This window comes from Oncorhynchus masou, chromosome 1 (genome assembly GCF_036934945.1).
Source record: "Oncorhynchus masou masou isolate Uvic2021 chromosome 1, UVic_Omas_1.1, whole genome shotgun sequence".
Classification (NCBI taxonomy): Eukaryota; Metazoa; Chordata; class Actinopteri; order Salmoniformes; family Salmonidae; genus Oncorhynchus; species Oncorhynchus masou.
In genome coordinates this window covers 68,949,452-68,972,126 of record NC_088212.1, presented here as the reverse complement: position 1 = coordinate 68,972,126, position 22,675 = coordinate 68,949,452, and the positions used below count along the sequence as shown (strand labels likewise).

Here is a 22,675-nt window from a genome sequence, read left to right as displayed (position 1 = left end):
ATGGCATATTTTGAATTGAAATATATTACAGTACTTTGAGTGTTTTGCATACAGGGAGGCCCCAAGAAATCTGATCACAATGTGGACACATTGGACGGATAAGAGACACATTTTAAAACCATGTGTAGATCTGACCAACTTTGATCAGAAAGTGATTTGATCATATTGATCAGATCACAAAACCCACAGGTTTGGGCATGGTGTAAACGGGGCTATGTGCCATAGAGCTCCACCTGTCCATGATTGTGAGGGCCCACCCTGTGACAGCCCAACCCAGGTGAGAGGCGCAGAGCAAGAGAGTGGATGAAATGTGGCCCGACAGGTCTGATGGGAGGCTCAGAGAGAGAGAGAGAGAGAGAGAGAGAGAGAGAGAGAGAGAGAGAGAGAGAGAGAGCCAGGTGGAGTCAGGTGCTGTCTACGGGCTGGGACAGTGTCATAGTTCTATACAGTAGCAGAACAGTAGGGATTGTGTGGAGCTGGTCTGTAGTCTAGCCCCTGACTGACTGACTGGCACTCAACAGGAATACCAGGCCTTGTTCATCAACTGGAAAATGAATTCTACATAACACTGAAGAGAGAAACTTGTCAGAGTGGATCTTTCTTTCCCCTCCCCTCTTGTTCATTCACTCTCTAGTCTCTCACACAGTGGCTGGAGCTGGGGGCTGTGTGAGTTTGTACAGTAGTCCAGAAAGAGAGTGAGAGGGAGGGAGAGAGGAAAAGAGATAACAGGGGAGTGGACAGAGGCCAGGGGAGACATGCTACGCTACAGCTCACCAGGATCGGTCACCACCACCGAGGACAGTCCAGAGCAGCCCAGTGAGGTAAGGAGCCCCAGGGGGCCACACTCACACCAGGATAGAACCCAAACATCACTCATTTGCCTGTCAGATGAGTAGCATGGCGTGTTGGTTTGTGTAAGTCAGTGTGTTTGTAGACTATCTGGTGTTTGTTTGCTTTTGTCTCTGCTCCCCCCACTCCCCGTTCACTTTTCTCTCTCTCAATCTGTTTTCCTCACGTCTGGCTGCTCAATGCTAGTTTTCGTAGCATATCTACATCACAACTAATCATTCTCGCTTTTTGAGTGTTGCCGGTATGTTGGAATTTTGCATGTGGCTCAGGGATATGTGTATCTGTTTGAGTTTGTAATGAGAGCCGAGTATCTGGGAGGCAGGGCTGTCATGTTTATTTGATAAGCCCAGAGCGCAAAGCACACAGCGTCTTTAAACTGCCAATAAAAGCCATTCTCACAGCTAATGAAGTGACACCAAAGGATTTATAGCCAACATAAAAGCCAACATGGGGTTGGATTAATCCTTATGATGATTACTGCGTCATGTTTCACTCTCAACCAAGAGATTGCTTTAGCAATTACAGTATGTTAATCAGCTCCTAGGGCACCTTGGTTCTAAAGGGTTGTTTTGAGTGCTAGCTTGAAGTGGTATAAGGCATATTGATGCAGTTACCTCATTGCAGTTACATTTGCATCATTTTTGTTTGTGGTGTCACAGTCTATAATTATAAATACTGATGGTAACCTGTTGTATTTGGACCCCATCAGAAACATTCCACTGCTTATTGTAACACAACAATCAGGCTCATTACAACACAAATGTTGTGTCTCACATGCTTGATCACATTTTATATGAACCAATCCATTTTATGTCATAAAGAGTGACACTGGGTAACACAACACATTTTAATTTTCATCCAACTATGACATTGATTACTGATGCATGAGCTTGAACTGAGTGACATTGACATTTTATTTTTATGTCTGTGTGTGTTTCTATCTGTTTTTGATTGCCCCAGAGGAGGATCCGGCGACTCAGATTAACTCTTCATACAGGAGACAATGGACAGAATGAGACCAAGAAACCAACCTCAGACACAGTGAGACTCAAAATGCACACCCAGTCAGCCTCACACACCCAGTCAGCCTCACACACCCAGTCAGCCTCACACACCCAGTCAGCCTCACACACCCCGTCAGCCTCACACACCCAGTCAGCCTCACACACCCCGTCAGCCTCACACACCCAGTCAGCCTCACACACCCAGTCAGCCTCACACACCCAGTCAGCCTCACACACCCCGTCAGCCTCACACACCCAGTCAGCCTCACACACCCAGTCAGCCTCACACACCCAGTCAGCCTCACACACCCAGTCAGCCTCACACACCCAGTCAGCCTCACACACCCAGTCAGCCTCACACACCCAGTCAGCCTCACACACCCAGTCAGCCTCACACACCCAGTCAGCCTCACACACCCAGTCAGCCTCACCACCCTATGGAGCCTGGATTTATCTTTTCTCTCTCTCCCCTCCCTTAATCTTTGCTCCCTCAACCTGTAGTCTGTATGCTCTGCCTCTCTCCCTTTCTTATTCACAGCCCTCTCTATCCCTCAAACACACTCAAGTCAGGTGAGAATTGTGAAGTAGGAACCAGCTTTGATTCAGTTCTAGAAACATTCCATGGACTGTAGCATTCGGGGCGGCAGGTAGCCTAGTGGTTAGAGTGTTGGACTAGTAACTGGAAGGTTTGCAAGATTGAATCCCCGAGTTGACAAGTAAAAATCTATTGTTCTGCCCCTGAACAAGGCAGTTAACCCACTCTTCCTAGGCCGTCATTGAACATAAAAATGTGTTCTTAACTGACTTGCCTAGTTAAATAAAGGTAAAATAAAGGTAAAAAAAACTGTTTACACAATACAGAGACGAGGAAAAGGTGGAACCACTGAGATTTACTGCTATTACATTATCTGGGCTGTTGGTTATGCAATTGTATCCACACAGGGGTGTGTACAGTACATACTGTAACGAGTGCACTGAGAGTCGGGAAGCAAGATCAGGAAGTGAGTGTTTTAACAACGCACAGACATGAAAACAGAGTCAATAACACCTGAGGAAAAGGGAGTGACCGATATAGAGAAGATAATCAAGGAGGTGATGGAGTCCAGGTGAGTGTCATGAGGCGCAGGTGCGCAAGACAATGGTGACATGTGTGCTGGATAATCAGCAGCCTGATGACCTAGGCTGGAGAGGGAGTATACATGACACATACACAGCTGTGTCTGATTTTCACAGTACGCTGCACAAAGTTAGGAGCTGCGTGTCCATTTTCATCTACAGTAGAACTCTCTTCAGCATGCACAAGCCTAGCTGATAACAGGATTACACAGAACCGCTTACTGTTGTCTGTTTTCAGATGCCGTATGTCATATATAATGTACACGACACATGATAACATCATACTGTAACATTTTGTTGGTCATCTTATACAAATGTTTAGCCAATAAACAATCACTAAACAATCACAGAACTCTTTTAAATTACATGGTACCGACTTAGTACACATGGGTAGCCTACATCATAATAAAGGCAGGCATGTTGTTTGCCAGAGGTGGTTCGCCGTTTTGCTCTGTTTGTGTTGAGAAGCTGTGGTCTGGCAAAGTTACATCAGCTAGTTTGTAATGTAAGTGTTTGACAGCACACAGTGTGCTGCTTAGAATCACATTGAGGTTAGGTGAAGAATGATTTGGTCGCTCCTCCACAGAGACTGAGATAGTGACAGAAAGCAGAGAGATAGGTCCATGCTGTTCTTTGTACCTTGTACAATGTTTCTCTAACCTGCCCCACCCCTTTGCCATCACAGTTCAGCTGATAGCAGCGTGATTAATGGTGTAATCTGATGGTGTTTCCCTTCAGAAAGCTGTGCATGTTTACAGCATTACTACTGATGAAAGACAACAGCCAGGTCAGGGTTGAACAATGAGCAGCACAGAGAAGAACAACTTTGGGCCCTAGTTAATTAGGACCCAGGTTTCCTGGTTTAGTTATGTGGTCTGGAAATACTCAGAGCCCTGCTGATGATACTTCACATCTGTGCCAGTCGTATGAGGGCCGTGCCACTCTGCCATGGCCAGCTGTGCGCTTCAGACTGCAATGTGGTATCAGTCTGTGCCTAAGCTAGGCCCACTTAACGAGCCACCCAGCACTAACAAGAGCAGCGCTCTGGAGCGGCCAGGACATATCGCACATTACATTAATAATTATCCCAGCCCATTAACTTCAGAGGCCTTTACAGATAGAACATAAACAGAGGATTAGTATGTAAGGACGCACAGTGGGAAAGGAGGAGAGAAGGATGTTCAAAGTGCCCCCTCTCCTCCAACCACATCCCCTCTAGCTTCCCTTTATCTATTGACTTAGCAGGCATGTTGAAGGCAGCTGACATAACTCTTCCCTTGTTGTCAGGGTTTCATTCAATAATGCCATTTCAGTATTCATCAGTACAGTACTTTGAGTGAATCAAACAATAAGCAGATGATGTCACTACGACCTACATCTGAAAATAAAGGTCAGCATCAAACATGGAGAGCGACTATCGTAAAAGTCTGTGGGCTGTCCTTGACACTAGATTATTTGATGGTTAAACTCGCTGTATATAGATGTTATCTTCAGAGGAATTGAAAATATAGGTAACAATAGGGAACACTCCTATATTGTGCACATATTCTTGGTTTGTTAGTCATTTGGAAGTGAAACCTGGGTAGCAGGAGACAAAAAGACTATGGTGTCGCAAAGAGATGGAGAAGACGAAGAAAGAAAACTATCTTGTCATATGTGTTAAGTGAAGGAGGGAGGAAACATCTTACATTTAAGTCGGAGATATCATGCTTTGGAAAAGGACAATGACGAAAGTGGTGATCTACCATGAAATTAAAAAGGGCGTGTCATGTAACCCGACACTCAGTGTGAGACAGGCTTATCGGTGACTCTGACCTGGATGTGGTGTAATGCATCTGCTCCATGTGAACTGCCTGGAACTGTGGCACAGAGGTGCTAGACTGAAAGTTTATACGCCTGCAATGTAAGACCCCCACTGCCACAATGGGCTTGAGTCAAAGGATGGTGTGTTTTGAAATTAAGGCATTTTAATCAAATGGGTTACATTAGCAAATCTTTTTAATTCTACATGACCTGTACTGTAAGTTCCACATACAGTTGAAGTCTGAAGTTTGCATACACCTTAGCCAAATACATTTAAACTCAGTTTTTCACAATTCCTGACATTTAATCCTAGTAAAAATTCCCTGTCTTAGGTCAGTTAGGATCACCACTTTATTTTAAGAAAGTGAAATATCAGAACAATAGTAGAGAGTATGATTTATTTAAGCTTTTATTTCTTTCATCACATTCTCAGTGGGTCAGAAGTTAACATACACTCACTATTTGGCAGCATTGGCTTTAAATTGTTTAACTTGGGTCAAATGTTTTGGGTAGCCTTCTACAAGCTTCCCACAATAAGTTGGGTGAATTTTGGCCCATTCCTCCTGACAGAGCTAGTGTAACAGAGTCAGGTTTGTAGGCCTCCTTACTCGCACACACTTTTCAGTTCTGCCCACACAATTTCTATAGGATTGAGGTCAGGGCTTTGTGATGGTCACTCCAATACCTTGACTTTGTTGTCCTTAAGCCATTTTGCCACAACTTTGGAATTATGCTTGGGGTCATTGTCCATTTGGAAGACGCATTTGCGACCAAGCTTTAACTTCCTGACTGATGTCTTGAGATGTTGCTTCAATATATCCACATAATTTTCCTGCCTCATGATGCCATCTATTTTGTGAAGTGCACCAGTCCCTCCTGCAGCAAACCACCCCCACAACATGATGCTGCAACCCCCATGCTTCAAGGTTGGGATGGTGTTCTTCAGCTTGCAAGCCTCCCCTTTTTTCTTCCAAACATATCTTTTTATTTTTAAAATATTTTTTTTACCCCTTTTTCTCCCCAATTTCATGGTATCCAATTGTTCCTCCAAACATATCAATGGTCATTATGGCCAAACAGTTCAATTTTTGTTTCATCAAACCTGAGGACATTTCTCTAAAAAGTACGATCTTTGTCCCCATGTGCAGTTGCAAACCGTAGTTTTTTATGGCGGTTTAAAAGCAGTGGCTTCTTCCTTGCTGAGCGGCCTTTAGGTTATGTCGATATAGGACTCGTTTAACTGTGGATATAGATACTTTTGTACCGGCTTCCTCCAGCATCTTCACAAGGTCCTTTTCTGTTGATCTGGAATTGATTTGCACTTTTCGCATCAAAGTATGTTCATCTCTAGGAAACAGAACATGTCTCCTTCCTGAGTGGTATGACGACTGCATGGTCCCATGGTGTTTATACTTGCGTACTATTATTTGTACAGATGAAAGTGGTACCTTCAGGTGTTTGGAAATTGCTCCCCAAGGATGAACCAGACTTGTGGAGGTCTACAATTTTTTTCTGAGGTCTTGGCTGGTTTCTTTTGATTTTCCCATGATGTCAAGCAAAGAGGCACTGAGTTTGAAGGCAGACCTTGAAATACATCCACAGGTACACCTCCAATGACTCAAATTATGTCAATTAGCCTATCAAAAGCTTCTAAAGCCATGACATCATTTTCTGGAATGTTCCAAGCTGTTTAAAGGCACAGTCAATTTAGTGTATGTAAACTTCTGACCCACTGGAATTGTGATACAGTGAATTATAAGTGAAATAATCTGTCTTTACAATTGTTGGAAAAATGACTTGCGTCAGGCTCAAAGTAAATGTTCTAATCGACTTGCCAGAACTATAGTATAACTATAACAAGAAATTTGTGGAGCGGTTGAAAAACGAGTTTTAATGACTCCAACCTAAGTGTGTGTAAACTTCCGACTTCAACTGTACATGTCCTAAGGAAAGGAAATAAAGCTCAGGGCACAAAGAAAAATTACAGAGGTATATAGCACAGTGGAGTCTTTCATTGTGCAAGCAATTTTGATACACAGCCAAGCTTAGATAGCGTTATGTCAATTAAAGTAATGAATAGTACAAGGTGCTATCTAGAACGTAAAATTATTATTCGGCTGTCCCAATAGGAGAACCCTTTGAAGAACCCTTTTTGGTTCCAGGTAGAACCCTTTTGGGTCCCATGTAAAACCCTTTCCACAGAGGGTTCTATATGGAACCCAAGAGTTCTACCTGGAACCAAAAGGGTTCATCCTGTGGGGACATCCGAAGAACCCTTTTGGAACCATTTTCTTTCTAAGAGTGTAGAAGCAAATATTGCCCATTGCTTTCAATGTTGAGTTCTTCAGACTAGGCCTCTCTCATCTGGTTTTCCATGAATACATAACACTGCCAGTTCAGCAAGGGTCAAATTCCTTTGGCAGGACATTAATACTTTTTTCACAGCCCCTTATCTGACTAGATAGAAGAAGAAAAATCTGTGTCTGTTGCAGCTACAGCTTCAAAGAATCCAGGACAAAACTGGAATAAATGCTCCCTCTGCAAACATGCTGAAACACCCATATTGTAATATTTAAAATGCAATAGAGGCTGACATATTGAGTTCTTTCAGAGGGTGTGTACAGTACTGGCCATAAAACATAATGCCGGCCATTCTTCTCTCCCATCTGTTGGAATTCACATTGCCTATTTAGAGCGCCTCATAATTTCTCGTCAGCCTGCTCTCTCTGTGGATTATCTGGTGTGGAAATGTGAAGCAACGTCGAGCTCAGGAGGCCATGAAACAACAGTGGCGTCATTGTTCCCCATCTCTTATCTCTGCTGGATGGGCGAAGGACACATTCTCTCGCTGGCTTGATGGGCTGCAGAGTAGATGTTTTGGCTGAAGTTCCTCTGAGCTAATATGTATTTAGTGTGGAAGCTCCTATTTTCTCTTAGAAACAAGAGCTTTTTATACAGTACCAGTAAAACGTTTGGGCACCTACTAATTCCAGGGTTTTTCTTTATTTGTACTATTTTCTACATTGTAATAACACACATGGAATCATGTAGTAGCCAAAAAAGTGTTAAACAAATCAAAATATATTTTATATTTGAGATTCTTCAAAGTAGCCAACCGTTGCCTTGATGACAGCTTTGCACATTCTTAGCATTCTCTCAACCAGCTTCATGAAGTAGTCACCTGCATTTCAATTAACAGGCGTGCCTTCTTAAAAGTTCGAACTCCCCATCCCGGATCCGGGATCGTGACTAAAGCCTCAGGCTCATTAGCATAACGCAACGTTAACGATTTCTGAAAATCGCAAATAAAATGAAAATAATGCGTCTGCTCTCAAGCTTAGCCTTTTCTTAACAACACTGTCATCTCAGATTTTCAAAATATGCTTTTGAACCATAGAAATTGACTAATTTGTGTAAGAGTATGCAAAGCTAGCATAGCATTTTGAGTAGCATTTAGCACGCAACATTTTCACAAAAACCAGATAACCAAATAAATAAAATCATTTACCTTTGAAGAGCTTCTGATGTTTTCAATGAGGAGACTCTCAGTTACATACCAAATGCGCAGTTTTTCCTGAAAGCGTCTGTGTGTAGGAGAAATCGTTCCGTTTTCTACATTGCATCTGGCTACCGAAACGAACCGAAAATTCAGTCACCTACAACGTCAAACTTTTTCCGAATTAACTACATAATATCGACCGAAACATGGCAAACGTTGTTTGGAATCAATCCTCAAGGTGTTTTTTCACATATCTCTTCATTGATATATCGTTCGTGGAAGCTTGCTTTCCTCTCTGAATCCCATGGAAAAATACTGGCAGCTGACTTTTGCGCACCAATTTCGGCGCAGGACACCGGGCGGACACCTGGTAAATGTGGTCTCTTATGGTCAATCTTCCAATGATCTGCCTACAAATACGTCAAAAGGCTGCAGACACCTTGGGGAAACGACAGAAAGGGTTGACTCACTCCTCTTGCATTCACAGCCATATAAGGAGACAATGGAAAACAGAGCCTCAAAAATCCTGCTCATTTCCTGGATGCCGTCTCATCTTGGTTTTGCCTGAAGCTCACGTTCTAGGGCACGCACAGAAAATATCTTGGTAGTTCTGGACACGTCAGAGTGTTTTCTTTCGAAAGCTACCAATTATATGCATAGTCGAGCATCTTTTTGTGACAAAATATTGCGCTTAAAACGGGCACGTTTTTTTTATCCAATAATGAAATAGCGCCCCCATAGATGTAAGAGGTTAATGCATTTGAGCCAATCAATTGTGTTGTGACAAGGTAGGGGTGGTATACAGAAGACAGCTCTATTTGGTAAAATACCAAGTCCATATTATGTCAAGAACAGCTCAAAAAAGCAAAGAGAAACGAAAGTCTGTCATTACTTTAAGACATGAAGGTCAGTCAATCCGGAACATTTCAAGAACTTTGAAAGTTTCTGCAAGTGCAGTCGCAAAAACAATCAAGCACTATGATGAAACTGTCTTTCATGTGGACCGCGAAAGGAAATGAAGACCCAGAGTTACCACTGCTGCAGATGATAAGTTCATTCGAGTTAACTGAACCTCAGATTGCAACCCAAATAAATGCTTCACAGAATTTAAGTAACAGACACATCTCAACATCAACTGTTCAGAGGAGACTGTGTGAATCAAGCCTTCATGGTTTAATTGCTGCAAATAAATGATTACTAAAGGACACCAATAAGAGGAAGAGACTTGCTTGGGCCAAGAAACATGAGCAATGGACATTAGACCGGTGGAAAACTGTCTTTCGGTCTGATGAGTCCAAATTTGAGATTTTGGGTTCCAACCATCGTTTTTTTGTGAGATGCAGAGTAGGTGCACAGGTGATCTCCGCATGTGTGGTTCCCACCATGAAGCATGGAGGAGGAGGTGTGATGGTGTGGAGCTGCTTTGCTGGTGACACTGACAGTGATTTATTTACAATTCAATGCTCACTTAACCAGCATGGCTACCACAGCATTCTGCAGCGATATGCCATCCCATCTGGTTTGCGCTTAGTGGGACTATCATTTGTTTTTCAACGGGACAATGACCCCAAACACACCTCCAGGCTGTGTAAAGGCTATTTGACCATGAAGGAGAGTGATGGAGTGCTGCATCAGATGACCTGTCCTTCACAATCACCCGACCTCAACCCAATTGAGATGGTTTGGGATGAGTTGGACCGCAGAGTGAAGGAAAAGCAGCCAACAAGTGCTCAGCATATGCGGGAACTCCTTCAAGACACTTTGAAAAATATTCCTCATGAAGCTGGTTGAGAGAATGCCAAGAGTGTGCAAAGCTGTCATCAAGGCAAAGGGTGGCTACTTTGAAAATCTAAAAAATATTGTTTAACACTTTTTTGGTTACTACATGATCCCATATGTGTTATTTCACAGTTTTGATGTCTTCACTATTATTTTACAATGTAGAAAATTGTAAAAAATTAAGAAAAGCCCTTGAATGAATAAGCATGTCCAAACTTTTGATTGGTACTGTATATCAATTACCATCCCGTGTTGTTGATGTCTGTCATCAAGGAGTGTCCAGAAACTAGGTTTATCCTAGCTCTTTCCCCACAAAGCATTGCGGTAGTCCAAACCATTCTTTAAAAAATAAATGTATGGGTTATGACTAAGATGTGGTCTAGAAATGAGTACAATGACTGTTCCCAGTGATCAAAACTACAGTAGACTATTTTCAACAAAGATGGTAATCTGTTATCAACAGTTTGATGAGAACAGGTACATGATCCATGCATTTAATAATCTACTCTTTAGCCCATATCATTATCTGAAAGAGGGGAATGCATTGTGTACATTGAACCATATCATTTGCAAACAAAATATTACAAGCATTCAGTGATAATCAGGTTACAGGGTTGTGAAATATCTCCATACATTGTGAACACACAGTTTGTTTGTTTCTGTTTGTCTTCTCAGCAAGAGCAGAAGGTTGTCAACGGAACATGGAAGAAGAAGAACACACTCATCCAGAGAGAGAGGCCAGCTGGCAGTGAGTCACCTGTACAGGTAAACTACCACAACCACAACATAAAAAGCTATCATGGTTTCCTACATAGAGGCTTTTGAAAGGGAAAGTTACAGAATGTTATGGTGAGAATATGGGAAGTGACTTCCTGAATTTGTGGTCAACTCTGCTATTGGCGTGTGAAACACAAATATGCAAACTATCCACTGTATATACAAGAACCTTTTGTATTATCCTTGATATAACCTATCCTCAGATAATTCTAAGTATTGATTTCTGTGTATGTCAAACAAATGTTGTCGATGTGTAGTATTGGGTACAACCCTCTGCCTCTGGTGGAAACAGAGGTCATATGGACCTATGTGCACAACCTGGTCTCAGAGCATTTCGTATTATTCTGTAGGTGAATTCGAGTCTCTCAATTTTTGTATTATATGTTATGTTTCGTATGGTATGTATTAATTTGGGGATATCCATCACCCACTTCAAATTACAATTCATATTATATGTTATGAATTTTCAAAACCTACAATATGTTAGGAATTTACTAAATGTATGATATGTTACGAATTCTAGCTAGGTGGCTAACGTTACATAGCTAGCTAATGTTAGGTGGGCTGGAGTTAGGGTTGGGGTTAGGGTTAAGTGTAGGAGTTAGGTTAAAGGGTTAAGGTTAGGGTTATAGGAAGGATTAGCTGAAAGGGTTAAGGTTAAGGTTAGGGTTAGTGAAAGGGTTAGCTAAAAGGGCTAAAGGGAAGGGTTAGCCAACATGCTAAGTAGTTGCAAAGTAGCTAAAAAGTAGTAAGTAGTTGAAAGGTTGCGAATTAGCTAAAATGCTAAAGTTGTCCGTAATGAGATTTGAACTCGCAATCTTTGGTTTGCTCGACATTTGCGTTATCCGCCCACCCACAATACTTTTGTGTTTGCCTTAAGTATAACCATCTGACTTATGTAACCATGCCAAACGTAACATCATACTAATTTGAGTGTCCCAAATTTATTGTCAAAGGCAAACAGATTCACCTTCCATCGTTTATACTGGAGTCTGTGGCATAGTAGGGCGGGCCATTGTTTTGGCTCCTCTATTGTTGAATAATGTAGGGTAGATAACAGACTCAAATGTGGGCTGGCTGCCTGTCTGATCATAACAATGGAAACATATTGCTTCAGTAAGACTTATTCATTGTGAGACTGATAAGATTCTATATCTGTGTCACCCAGTGGATTCCTCTCATACTGTATGTTACTGTAAGATAACATAAAGGTGCTAGAGCCACTTCTTGATACTGCTGAGCTACAAAGGACCTGTGTCAGTGTGCACCTGTGCTCCTTAAGAGCCCTGTTGGAGAGGAACAATAGCAGGGAGACAGCAGGAGCTCATGTACTGGGTTGCAGAAATATGACACCCTCACTACACCCTGTTTCCATCCCTGCTTCCCAACCTCCAGATTCAAGTGCTCAGCAGCAATGCTCGAAATACCTGGGCATGCGCACATATGCAAACGCACAAACACTCAGATAGAGGCGAACACACACACACATCTACAGGCTGGTAGAAAGTCTGCCTAGATAGAAACCTGACCGGGTTGATCCTGTCTCCCTCAGCACCTCAGTGCAGCGACCAATGGGGAACTAGAGACGTCGCTGCAGCGGCAGCACGGGCCCAAGGTGTACGGTGTGTTGCAGGGGAGAGGCTCGGATAGACAGCAGGAAGTGATGGCGTGCGAGTGGTCTGTCAATCACCTGAGGGATGAGATGAGTTACATCAAGGAGGTGAGTGGAGATGGAGAAGATAACGATGAAGCTGATCCAAGTTAAGGAGTGTAAACAGAGCAGAGGCCTACAGTACAGTACACCTGACAGGCCTGCAGGGTATCCAAGAGCTAACACCAGGATTCTGTAACATGGACAATATTATAGATTTGCTAATTAAGCAATAAGGATGGATTACTTCAATCGTGTGTTATCTCTGTGCTGCACAGGTGAGAGATTCCCTGGAGAAGGTCAGAGAGCGGATGTATGGCCAGTTTGGAGGAATGCAACATTCGATGCAGAAACTATCACAAGACATCAGGGTAAGACAATACACAAAGGCACACATGACTAATAAGACAGCTAACAGCTTCTTATAAGCACAAAATGGATACAAAATCTGAGAATTGGGTGTGCCATGTGTGTCTCTCCAGACTGCCAACTCCCAGAGGAAGAGTCTGGAGAAAGAGGTGAGGGTTCGGACTGCAGCCATGGACAGCTTTGACCAGATGAACAGCTCCCTCATATCTGCCAACATCGACCTCCAGGTACAGGATCAACAACACTGTCAAACAGGCCTGTCACTGTCTCGTCACGGCCATCCCACTGGGCACCTACGTCAGTTCAATGTCTAGTTTTGATTTACATTTGTGAATTCAATGTGAAATCAACCAAAAATGTCACCCTGTGATTGGATTTAAGTTAAAAGTTGGGTGAAAAAAAGATGAAATTCCCGTACGTTGATGGCTTTTTGCAAATCCAATCAGTTTTCCACTTTGATTCAACATCATCACATAGAATTTTGGGGTTGAAATCACGTGGAAACAACATTGATTGAACCAGTTTTTGCCCAGTGGGATGTCTCATAACCCCCCCATGGGGGGATGTGCAGCACTATCCTTAACCTCTTGATGCTATGGGGGGCGCTATTTCATTTTTGGATGAAAAACGTTCCCGTTTTAAACAAGATATTTTGTCACAAAAAGATGCTCGACTATGCATATAATTGATAGCTTTCGAAAGAAAACACTCTGACGTGTCCAGAACTACCAAGATATTTTCTGTGCGTGCCCTAGAACGTGAGCTTCAGGCAAAACCAAGATGAGACGGCATCCAGGATATGAGCAGGATTTTTGAGGCTCTGTTTTCCATTGTCTCCTTATATGGCTGTGAATGCGAGAGGAGTGAGTCAACCCTTTCTGTCATTTCCCCAAGGTGTCTGCAGCATTGTGACGTATTTGTAGGCAGATCATTGGAAGATTGACCATAAGAGACCACATTTACCAGGTGTCCGCCCGGTGTCCTGCGCCGAAATTGGTGCGCAAAAGTCAGCTGCCAGTATTTTTCCATGGGATTCAGAGAGGAAAGCAAGCTTCCACGAACGATATATCAATGAAGAGATATGTGAAAAAACACCTTGAGGATTGATTCCAAACAACGTTTGCCATGTTTCGGTCGATATTATGTAGTTAATTCGGAAAAAGTTTGACGTTGTAGGTGACTGAATTTTCGGTTCGTTTCGGTAGCCAGATGCAATGTAGAAAACGGAACGATTTCTCCTACACACAGACGCTTTCAGGAAAAACTGCGCATTTGGTATGTAACTGAGAGTCTCCTCATTGAAAACATCAGAAGCTCTTCAAAGGTAAATGATTTTATTTATTTGGTTATCTGGTTTTTGTGAAAATGTTGCGTGCTAAATGCTACTCAAAATGCTATGCTAGCTTTGCATACTCTTACACAAATTAGTCAATTTCTATGGTTCAAAAGCATATTTTGAAAATCTGAGATGACAGTGTTGTTAAGAAAAGGCTAAGCTTGAGAGCAGACGCATTATTTTCATTTTATTTACGATTTTCAGAAATCGTTAACGTTGCGTTATGCTAATGAGCCTGAGGCTTTAGTCACGATCCCGGATCCGGGATGGGGAGTTCCAAGAGGTTTTAAGGATATCCTGTCTGGTTCATTATACATGTTTGTTTTATAAAGTAGCTCGAAGCTGTTAATCTTAGTTTCAGTGTATGACTCAATCTTTCTGCTCATGATTGCTGCATGCAATAATGCCCATGGTTGGTATGAGGAATTAAAGAACTTGCTTCCTTTTGCAGAAATCTCTACTCGAGAGCTGTCACAATCGTGTGGACTCCCGGGATGAGATGAAGAGCCTGAGAAGCTCCTTTCAGCAGGCTGAGGAGAGGCTGAAGGAGAGGGAGAAGCAGCTGGAACTTGCCCAGGCTGAGAACCACACACTCAAACTGAAGGTAGAGTACTAATGTAAACACAGCACACCAGCACCACACAGTGGCACAGGTCTGGTAAGCATTTGCTTTTTGTTTATGGAGCACAGTTTACTCTAGTCATTCGTGATCACAGGATACACCATCCTCACCCTGAACGAGTGCCATGAAGTAGCAACAGTCATCACAATTGTTAAAAGGTTATAAAAACAATTCCAATAAATGCAAAAGTTGGACACTGGATGAAGATACTCAAAACATTTTGAATTTGTGTAATCAATTTGATGGATAGTCTAGTCTAGTGATTAGTATTCGGTGCTCTCACTGCCACGGCCTGGGTTCGATTCCCGGTGAGGGAAAACACTAATTGGCTCCTGAGTGACACAGCAGTCTAATGCACTGCCTCTCAGTGCAGGAGACATCACTACAGTCCCTGGTTTGATTCCACGCTGTATCTCATCTGGCCGTGACTGGAAGTCCCATAGGACGGCGCACAATTGGTCCAGCGTCGTCGGGGTAGGCCGTCATTGCAAATAAGAATTTGTTCTTAACTTACTTGCTTAGTTAAATAAAAAATACATTTAAAAATTTGAATTCAGGTATTAAATTGGTCAAATTTGCAGTTATATATACATTTTCTAATGGTATCAGTTTCTTATGTGTGCAAAAATAAAGAAAATGATATGGGCTTTATTTGTGTAAATACGCTGGGTGTATTTGTATACATAAATGTACTTATTAACTGGATGGTTCGAGCCCTGAATGGTGATTGGCTGACAGCCGTGGTATATCAGACCATATACCACGGGAATGACAAAACATTTATTTTTACTGCTCTAATTACGTTGGTAACCAGTTTATAATAGCAATAAGGCACCTCGGAGGTTTGTGGTATTTGGCTAATGTACCACGGCTAAGGGCTGTGTCCAGGCACTCCATGTTGCATCGTGCACAAGAACAGCCTTTAACCTTAGTATATTGGCCATATACCAAACCCCCTTGTGCCTTATTGCTTAATTTTTTCAAAAGTCATATTGAGATTAAAAGTATATTTTACAAGAGAGCCCTGTATACATTACAATAAAAAATATAACAATAAAACATACACATGTGTATAAAATAATATAATTCAGCACACCATAACAAAATAAACATATTTAATAAAAGCAATCCCATTGATCTACATAGAGGTGATTCAATAATTTCAACTGCCTGAGTGGCACCAGCACATGTAACTGCAGTGAACTTTGCAGACTGTTCCACAAATTAGGGGCAAAAAAACAAAATGCAGATTTGACCAAATCTGTGGAGACTGAAGAAATCTCTACTGTTATCCATTCCTGAGAATGGGTTTGGTAACTTATGATTCTTAACTTAATGAATAAAGTTACATATGAAGGGAGTTTCTGTAATATTGCTTTGTAAATAAATACGAGTATGCAGCTCTCTTCTTACAGACGGAGAGGTCCATCCCACATTTTTATACAGACTACAATGATGAGTCCTAAAATTGTCCCCTGTGATAAAAGGAATGGTAGACTGTGTCCAAGGGTTTTAAAACAGAGGTTGATGCATGGTGCATGCACAATATCACCAACATTCAATACGGGGAGAAGTGTTGTTTGAACAATCTTTCGCCTTTTTTCAATACTGAGGCATGATTTATTTCAGTATAAAAAAACGATCTTGGGTCTTAGCTTCTTAGTCAGATTTTCTATATGCGTTACGAAGGAACAACATCAATCTAGACACCCAGGTACTTATATTGAGAAACAACCTCAATTTGGGCTCCATTTGTAGCGCAAATATGCAGGTCCTCAGGGTCAACATTTTGTGACCTAGAGAACAGCATGAGCTTGGTTTTACTTATATTTAACACTCATTTAAGATCTGTAAGTGATTTCTGAAATGAATCATTGCCATGCTGAAGTTCATGTATGGCCTGCTGCACCGAGTTGGCACAGGAATACAAAACTGTGTCATCTGCATAGAGATGAATGTTACAATTATTAACAGTGTGTCATTAATATACAAGGTGAACAATAATGTCAAACCCTCAAACCCTGATGAACACCTTTTTGAATCTCAAGAAATTCAGAATTAACCCCATCTGTCAAGCTGGCCTGAGTTCTGTCGCTAAGATAATTCTGAAACCATAAACAGGCTGTATATCCCAAGCCTATTCTTGATAACTTCTTCTGCAAAACAGAATGACCAACAGTGTCGAATGCTTTGACAGGTCAATAAACAAGGCAGCACAGCTCTTTTTAGCATCCAAGGCATTGACAAGATCCTTAACAACTAGCGTGGCTTCTGTGGCAGTACTATCTATGCCCAGCCCTAAACCCTGATTGGTTTATATTAAAAATACAATTATCAGATAAAAAGGAACGAGGTTGTACATTAACCAAGGATTCAACAATCTTAGCTAAACAAGGTAGTTTTGAATCCCCACCGTAATGGAGTGGCAGCACATATGCAGATTTCCATGCTTTTGGAATAGTTCCTGGTAACAATGTTAAATAAAAAATGTGGGCTACTGAGCCAGCAATAAAAGGAGATGCACACTTAAGCAGAACAGACTCCAAATGATTAGCCACTGTGGATTTCTGTCTAATGTTAGCATAGTGTAACTTTAGACCGTCCCATCGCCCATACCCCGGCGCGAACGAGGGACCCTCTGCACACATCAACAACAATCACCCACGAAGCATCGTTACCCATCGCTCCACAAAACCCAAGGCGCTTGCAGAGCAAGGGGAACAACCACTTCAAGGTCTCAGAGCAAGTGACGTCACCGATTGAAACGCTATTTAGCGCACCACCGCTAACTAGCTAGCTATTTCACATCCGTTACGTTAGCATCCAGGACTTCTTTATCAGTGAATTTCTGAAAAGAAAACTCCTGACCAGCATTTTCTGTATAATTCAATAGATTTTCCCCATCAACATCCAAACTACTCTTTTGAAGAGCTGGTTTTGAAATACACTTAAATATAAAGCCTGCAGATATAAAATGGTGATTAAATGCATTAATGATATCAATTTGGTCTGTAATAGGGCCAGAATCTAAATTAATTTATTGGGGGACTTATCAGCTTTCCAAAATGTAGCTGGGTTCCCGGTGCATTCAGATAGTGTATTAACATAATAATCGGCTTTGGCTTTTTAAACTAGTTTTACACACAATTTCTCAATCCCCTGACACACTGCCAGTCTGGGCCGAGTCTGTGAATCTAGTTTTGGCCCAGGCAGCATCTCTGTTGTGTATGACTCTGAACCAGGGGCAAGACCTATTTTTAATTCTGCATTTTTGGCACAGTTGATAGCGCGCTAGACTACGGGCTAGAAGGTCGAAGGTTCGAGACCTGCTCCCTGCTGTTTCATTACATTGCTGTCAGAAGTGGGATCGGACCTTGCATCCACGACAGTGCTTGTGCTTGTCTGGTGAGCGCGTCCCAGACGACTCCGCCCTATGGGACTCCCAATCACGACCAGTTGTGATACAGCCCAGGATTGAACCAGGGTCTGTGATGCAGTGCCTTAGACCGCTGTGCCACTCGGGAGCATTGGGTTGGCATTCTATGGAAAAATTTCCAGAATTGCACTAAATTAGTTGTAAAATTGCAAAATATCTTTGCCCTATGGCAAAATGTGAAGGATTGCAGTAAAGAATTGTGAATAACTGCTTTAAAACGGCAACTTTTTCTGTACGCCCCATTGCAAAATGTGCAGAATTGCATGAAATTAACTCTAAAACGTAAAAATGTTCTCTCCACTGTCAAGAGGGGGGCTGCTAAAATGTTTTGCTTGCAATGTGGTAGGAGGCGTTGTACGCACATGTGGGTACTTCGGCTCCTTATAATAAGTTCAGATTTTTTGTGGCCACACCCCCATCAAAGTTAACCATCCTTGCATTGTATGATTGATATCTCTCTGTGGCTTACTCCGTTCTTTTAATTTACCTCTCTACTTCAGTCTCAGAATGCTGTGCTTGATTTCACACACTTCATGTTCTGGTTGTTTCATTCAATGTTCGATTGTGACTCCCCTGATCCTTTGACTGATTTGCCTTCTCTGACCTGCTTTGTCCACTCTGACCACTGAACACTCAACTTCAATTCTATGTGATGATGAATGACATGTCATTGACAGATAGTTGAAGCTCAAAGAACCAGTCCTCCAGATTTTAACTATTAACATTCATGCCGGACTCACTAGAAAAATACAGAATCAACAGACATTTCTACATGAATGTTCTTTAGCAGGTCTTTGAATCGTCACAGTGTTGTTTGAAATTGACGGATAGATGTGTGCTTGTGTTGTCCAGGTGGAATCGTCTCAGGAGGCCAACAGCCATGCAGTGCAGGAGGTGACAGCGAGGCTACAGAGACAGTATGAGGAGAGACTTCAGGAGGAGCAGAGGAAACACAGAGAGGAGATAGAGAAGCTACAGGTACTGCTGAGTCTCCTTCTGATATCACTTCGCACAAGCTACTGCCTGAAGAGAAAGGGCGGTGATCGATTAAATCATGCGAAAACCAAGGCCGGTGATGTTTTCACCATCTTACATATTAATGAAAAGTGTATATGTAAACCACAGGAGGCTGCTGATGGGAGAACAGCTCATAATTATGTCCGTAATGGAGCAAATGGAAGGGAAACCATATGTTTGATACGATTCCACTGATTCTGCTCCTGCCATTACCATGATCCCGTTCTCTCCAATTAAGGTGCCACCAACCTCATGTGATGTCAACAGTATGAAAGGTTTCAGTTTCACTCTGCTCATACAAGTGGTATGAGTCTCCCTCTGGTGGTACAAGTAACTCACTATAGTACTGTTAAATGTAGAGTAGCCTAACTTCCAAGTGTTGATATAATAATGAGCCCAGATTAAATTGTATGTTCTCTGCATTAAAGCTTTTAATATATTTTGTTTACCGTCAATGTTTTTCAACTAGGCCCAAATTGATGAGTATATTAGGCGTTTAGAGGAGGCAGAGAAGAATGCTAAGATTGCGGAGGCCAAGATCGCTGAAAGGGACCAGAGGATCAGTGAGGTGGAGCGCCTGCTGGACTGTATGGGACAGGTAAGACCCAGAATAACGCATCCAATAATGCAATAATGCATGCAACATTATCTTTATATCTATAGTTTTTAGGTGTAATATTTCCTTTGGGCAAGAATACTATAATAATATGTATTTTTTGCAGGAAAAGGGCCATCTTCAGAAGAAACTGCAGGAATGTGAACAGCGTCTATGCTTGATGGAGGTGACATACAAAACAGATGCAACTGTAGCAAAGAGGTACAAATGCCAAAACAAAAATGGCATTTTATATGTTCCATCCCATTGAAATGTATATACTGAAGTGATAACACTATAATTAATTATTACAGTTCTCAAAAGTTGGAAGAGGAGGCAGGGGAGCTCCGTGAGAGAATCAAACACCTGAATGACATGGTGTTCTGTCAGCAGAGGAAGGTCAAAGGCATGATAGAGGAGGTGAATGACTAAGATATGTCTCTCTCTCTCTCTCTCGCTCTGTCTCTCTCTCTCTCGCTCTGTCTCACTGTCAATGGAAACATGAGTACACTGACATATGAATGTTATACTGATATGCAAAGTTTCTTTTTTTCATCTTGAAAATGTAAAGGTTGAATCATTACGAGCTAAAGTGGCACAGAAGGACATGTTCATCTCAGAGCTTCTGGACAGAATTTCTATTGTGGAGTGTGAGGTAAGACTGGACTGCGACCACACTATGTACTGTCCACTTCCCGAACATTATGAATGTTGGTGTGGTTTTCAAAACTTTAACTTTATGGATGCATTCATGTCCAGCGTTCTCCTACGTTTCGGATCGTCAATCTGTGTGTTGTCCTTTGACATGACTCTACCTCTAAATTCAGTGTTGCACCTTTTGTGACATCATCTGTCTCTGTCTGGTCCACTTGGATTACATCACATCCACCTCATTTGCATGATCTGACTTTGTTCCTTCCTCCTAGAATAATGAGTTAGAAGACAAGCTGAAGTATTTTATGTCTGTACAGAGTGCGCCAAGGGAAGTTGTGCAAACCAGAGAGATAGGAGTGGGCTGTGATCTGCTCCCCAGGTATGAACCACTGGTTCTACTATACACGTGTCTTCATTTCCTGTAGTTGGGTTTCTCTTTTAAGTTACTTATTCTGTTTTCTCATTTTACTTCCACAGACCTGAAATACAAGGGTATGAGATTGAAACTAATGTCCAACCTCCAGCAGCACATTACCAACCCAGACAAACCCCAATCCATCCCTCTTCTACAGAATACCTAGGACAGTCTAGGGCATTCAGATCAGGTCTACCGCCACCCAGCAGACTGGAGTCTAGTTTACTGAGATACACTCCTCCTGAGTACAGCAGGTATCTGTCAACCAACTCCTCAAGATCCTTTGAAACACTAACCAGTCCAACGCTCTCTACGTCTGGCCCTCTAAGCCCTGATCAGTCCAGTACAGAAGAGCCTGCCTCAGTTCCAATCACAGATAAAGCCTCAAGTCCAGAGACTGACATTTCAGCCCCATCCTGTTCTCGACCAAGATCAAGCCCATCCAAAATCTACACACCTTTCATGAAACTTATGGAGATAACAGCAAAGATTAACATTGAGTAATCACATGAATAAATATTTTTTATGAAAGCTATTCAGTATACTGTATAAGGGAATATGTTGCATATTGTATAAATAGTCTACTGTTCTGTAAATAATACTTGAAATTATTCAATTATGTTTGGTTTTGTTTACAGTGAATGTTCTTGTATGGTTTATGGAATTCTGAATTCACTATCATGTATGAAGGTTTAAATTTATACTGTATCTTTTTCTAACATTTTTAGTTTGCTCTCTATAAATTAGATGCAATATTATTTTATTATTAGTCAAATTATGTACAAATATGTAAAATACATATACTTTGTGCCTTTATTAACAGCTTCATCACTGATACTCCACAATGATGATAATCGTTTTTTTTGTTTTTTTTTTAAATCTATTGGATAATATTTAACTATATCTGACAAAACTGAAGAACTATTTCTACTGACTGCCATCCCTGAGCCACTGGTATAAGTAATTTGTCTACACTGCCAGGACTGTGTATATGAGAAGTTATGATAAGCATGATGTGCCTTTCTTGAATGATACTCATCCAGCGCATACTAATGAAATCAGTGTATGTTTTGTCATTATTATTAATTATTATTATGACCCTGCTCGTCGTCTTGACCATGTTCTGTTATAATCTCCACCCAGCACAGACAGAAGAGGACTCCTCTTCTGAAGAGGGCTCCTCCCTTCATAGCCTGGTTCCTCTCTAGGTTTCTTCCTAGGCCCTGGCCTTTCTAGGGAGTTTTTCCTAGCCACTGTGCTTCTACACCTGCATTGCTTGCTGTTTGGGGTTCTAGGCTGGGTTTCTGTACAGAACTTTGTGACATCAATTAATTTAAGAAGGGCTTTATAAATACATTTGATTGATTTGACTTTGGAAATGTGACATTGTGGTGTTTTTATAATCATTCATGAATATGGTCACAGTCCAGTGGCTGAAATTGTTCATTTTGTGAAGCTTTCAGGGAGGTTATATGTAGCATCCAATTGTTTATATATACACTAGATGACTATAGAGGGTACTGTGTTGAAGCCACCATGACTCCATCTTGGCACTACATAGCTACACCGTTTAACATAATATTTTTGGAACCTATAGAAATTCATTTATTATAATGTCTACATTAGTTTTTGCCACAATTATTCTATTAGCGACACCGTAATGCATACTTTTAAATTATATTGTGTGAGCTAGACGTAAAACGTTCATCAATAATTGACTGTAGGTAGGCTGTGAATGGCCTCACACACCAGT

At 41.6% G+C, this 22,675-nt stretch overlaps 1 protein-coding gene across 2 annotated transcripts; it reads left to right on the top strand.

Annotated features, from left to right (window-relative positions):
• The first annotated feature begins 379 nt into the window (after positions 1 to 379).
• LOC135549233 (myocardial zonula adherens protein-like) lies at positions 380 to 22,292 on the top strand. 2 transcript variants are annotated; one of them, XM_064979267.1, is made up of 14 exons: positions 380 to 821; positions 1,810 to 1,890; positions 10,726 to 10,815; positions 12,380 to 12,547; positions 12,757 to 12,849; positions 12,961 to 13,074; positions 14,635 to 14,787; positions 19,094 to 19,219; positions 19,728 to 19,856; positions 19,981 to 20,075; positions 20,168 to 20,273; positions 20,425 to 20,508; positions 20,825 to 20,886; positions 20,985 to 22,292. In XM_064979267.1, the coding sequence occupies exons 1-14, from the start codon at positions 756 to 758 to the stop codon at positions 21,424 to 21,426; spliced, it is 1,809 nt and encodes a 602-aa protein (XP_064835339.1). In that variant the 5' UTR covers positions 380 to 755; the 3' UTR covers positions 21,427 to 22,292. The 2 variants fall into 2 exon arrangements, with proteins under 2 accessions (XP_064835339.1, XP_064835331.1); XM_064979259.1 differs by having other exon boundaries at positions 381 to 821; positions 20,780 to 20,886.
• Positions 22,293 to 22,675: the final 383 nt, after the last annotated feature.

What these genes read in the sequence shown, in the direction of transcription:
- LOC135549233 (XM_064979259.1), top strand. Translation starts at nt 756, where the DNA reads ATGCTACGCTACAGCTCACCAGGATCGGTCACCACCACCGAGGACAGT. An exon ending in GTCCAGAGCAGCCCAGTGAG is followed by an intron (nt 822 to 1,809) that starts GTAAGGAGCCCC and finishes TGATTGCCCCAG; the next exon opens with AGGAGGATCCGGCGACTCAG. An exon ending in TTTCTATTGTGGAGTGTGAG is followed by an intron (nt 20,509 to 20,779) that starts GTAAGACTGGAC and finishes CCTTCCTCCTAG; the next exon opens with AATAATGAGTTAGAAGACAA.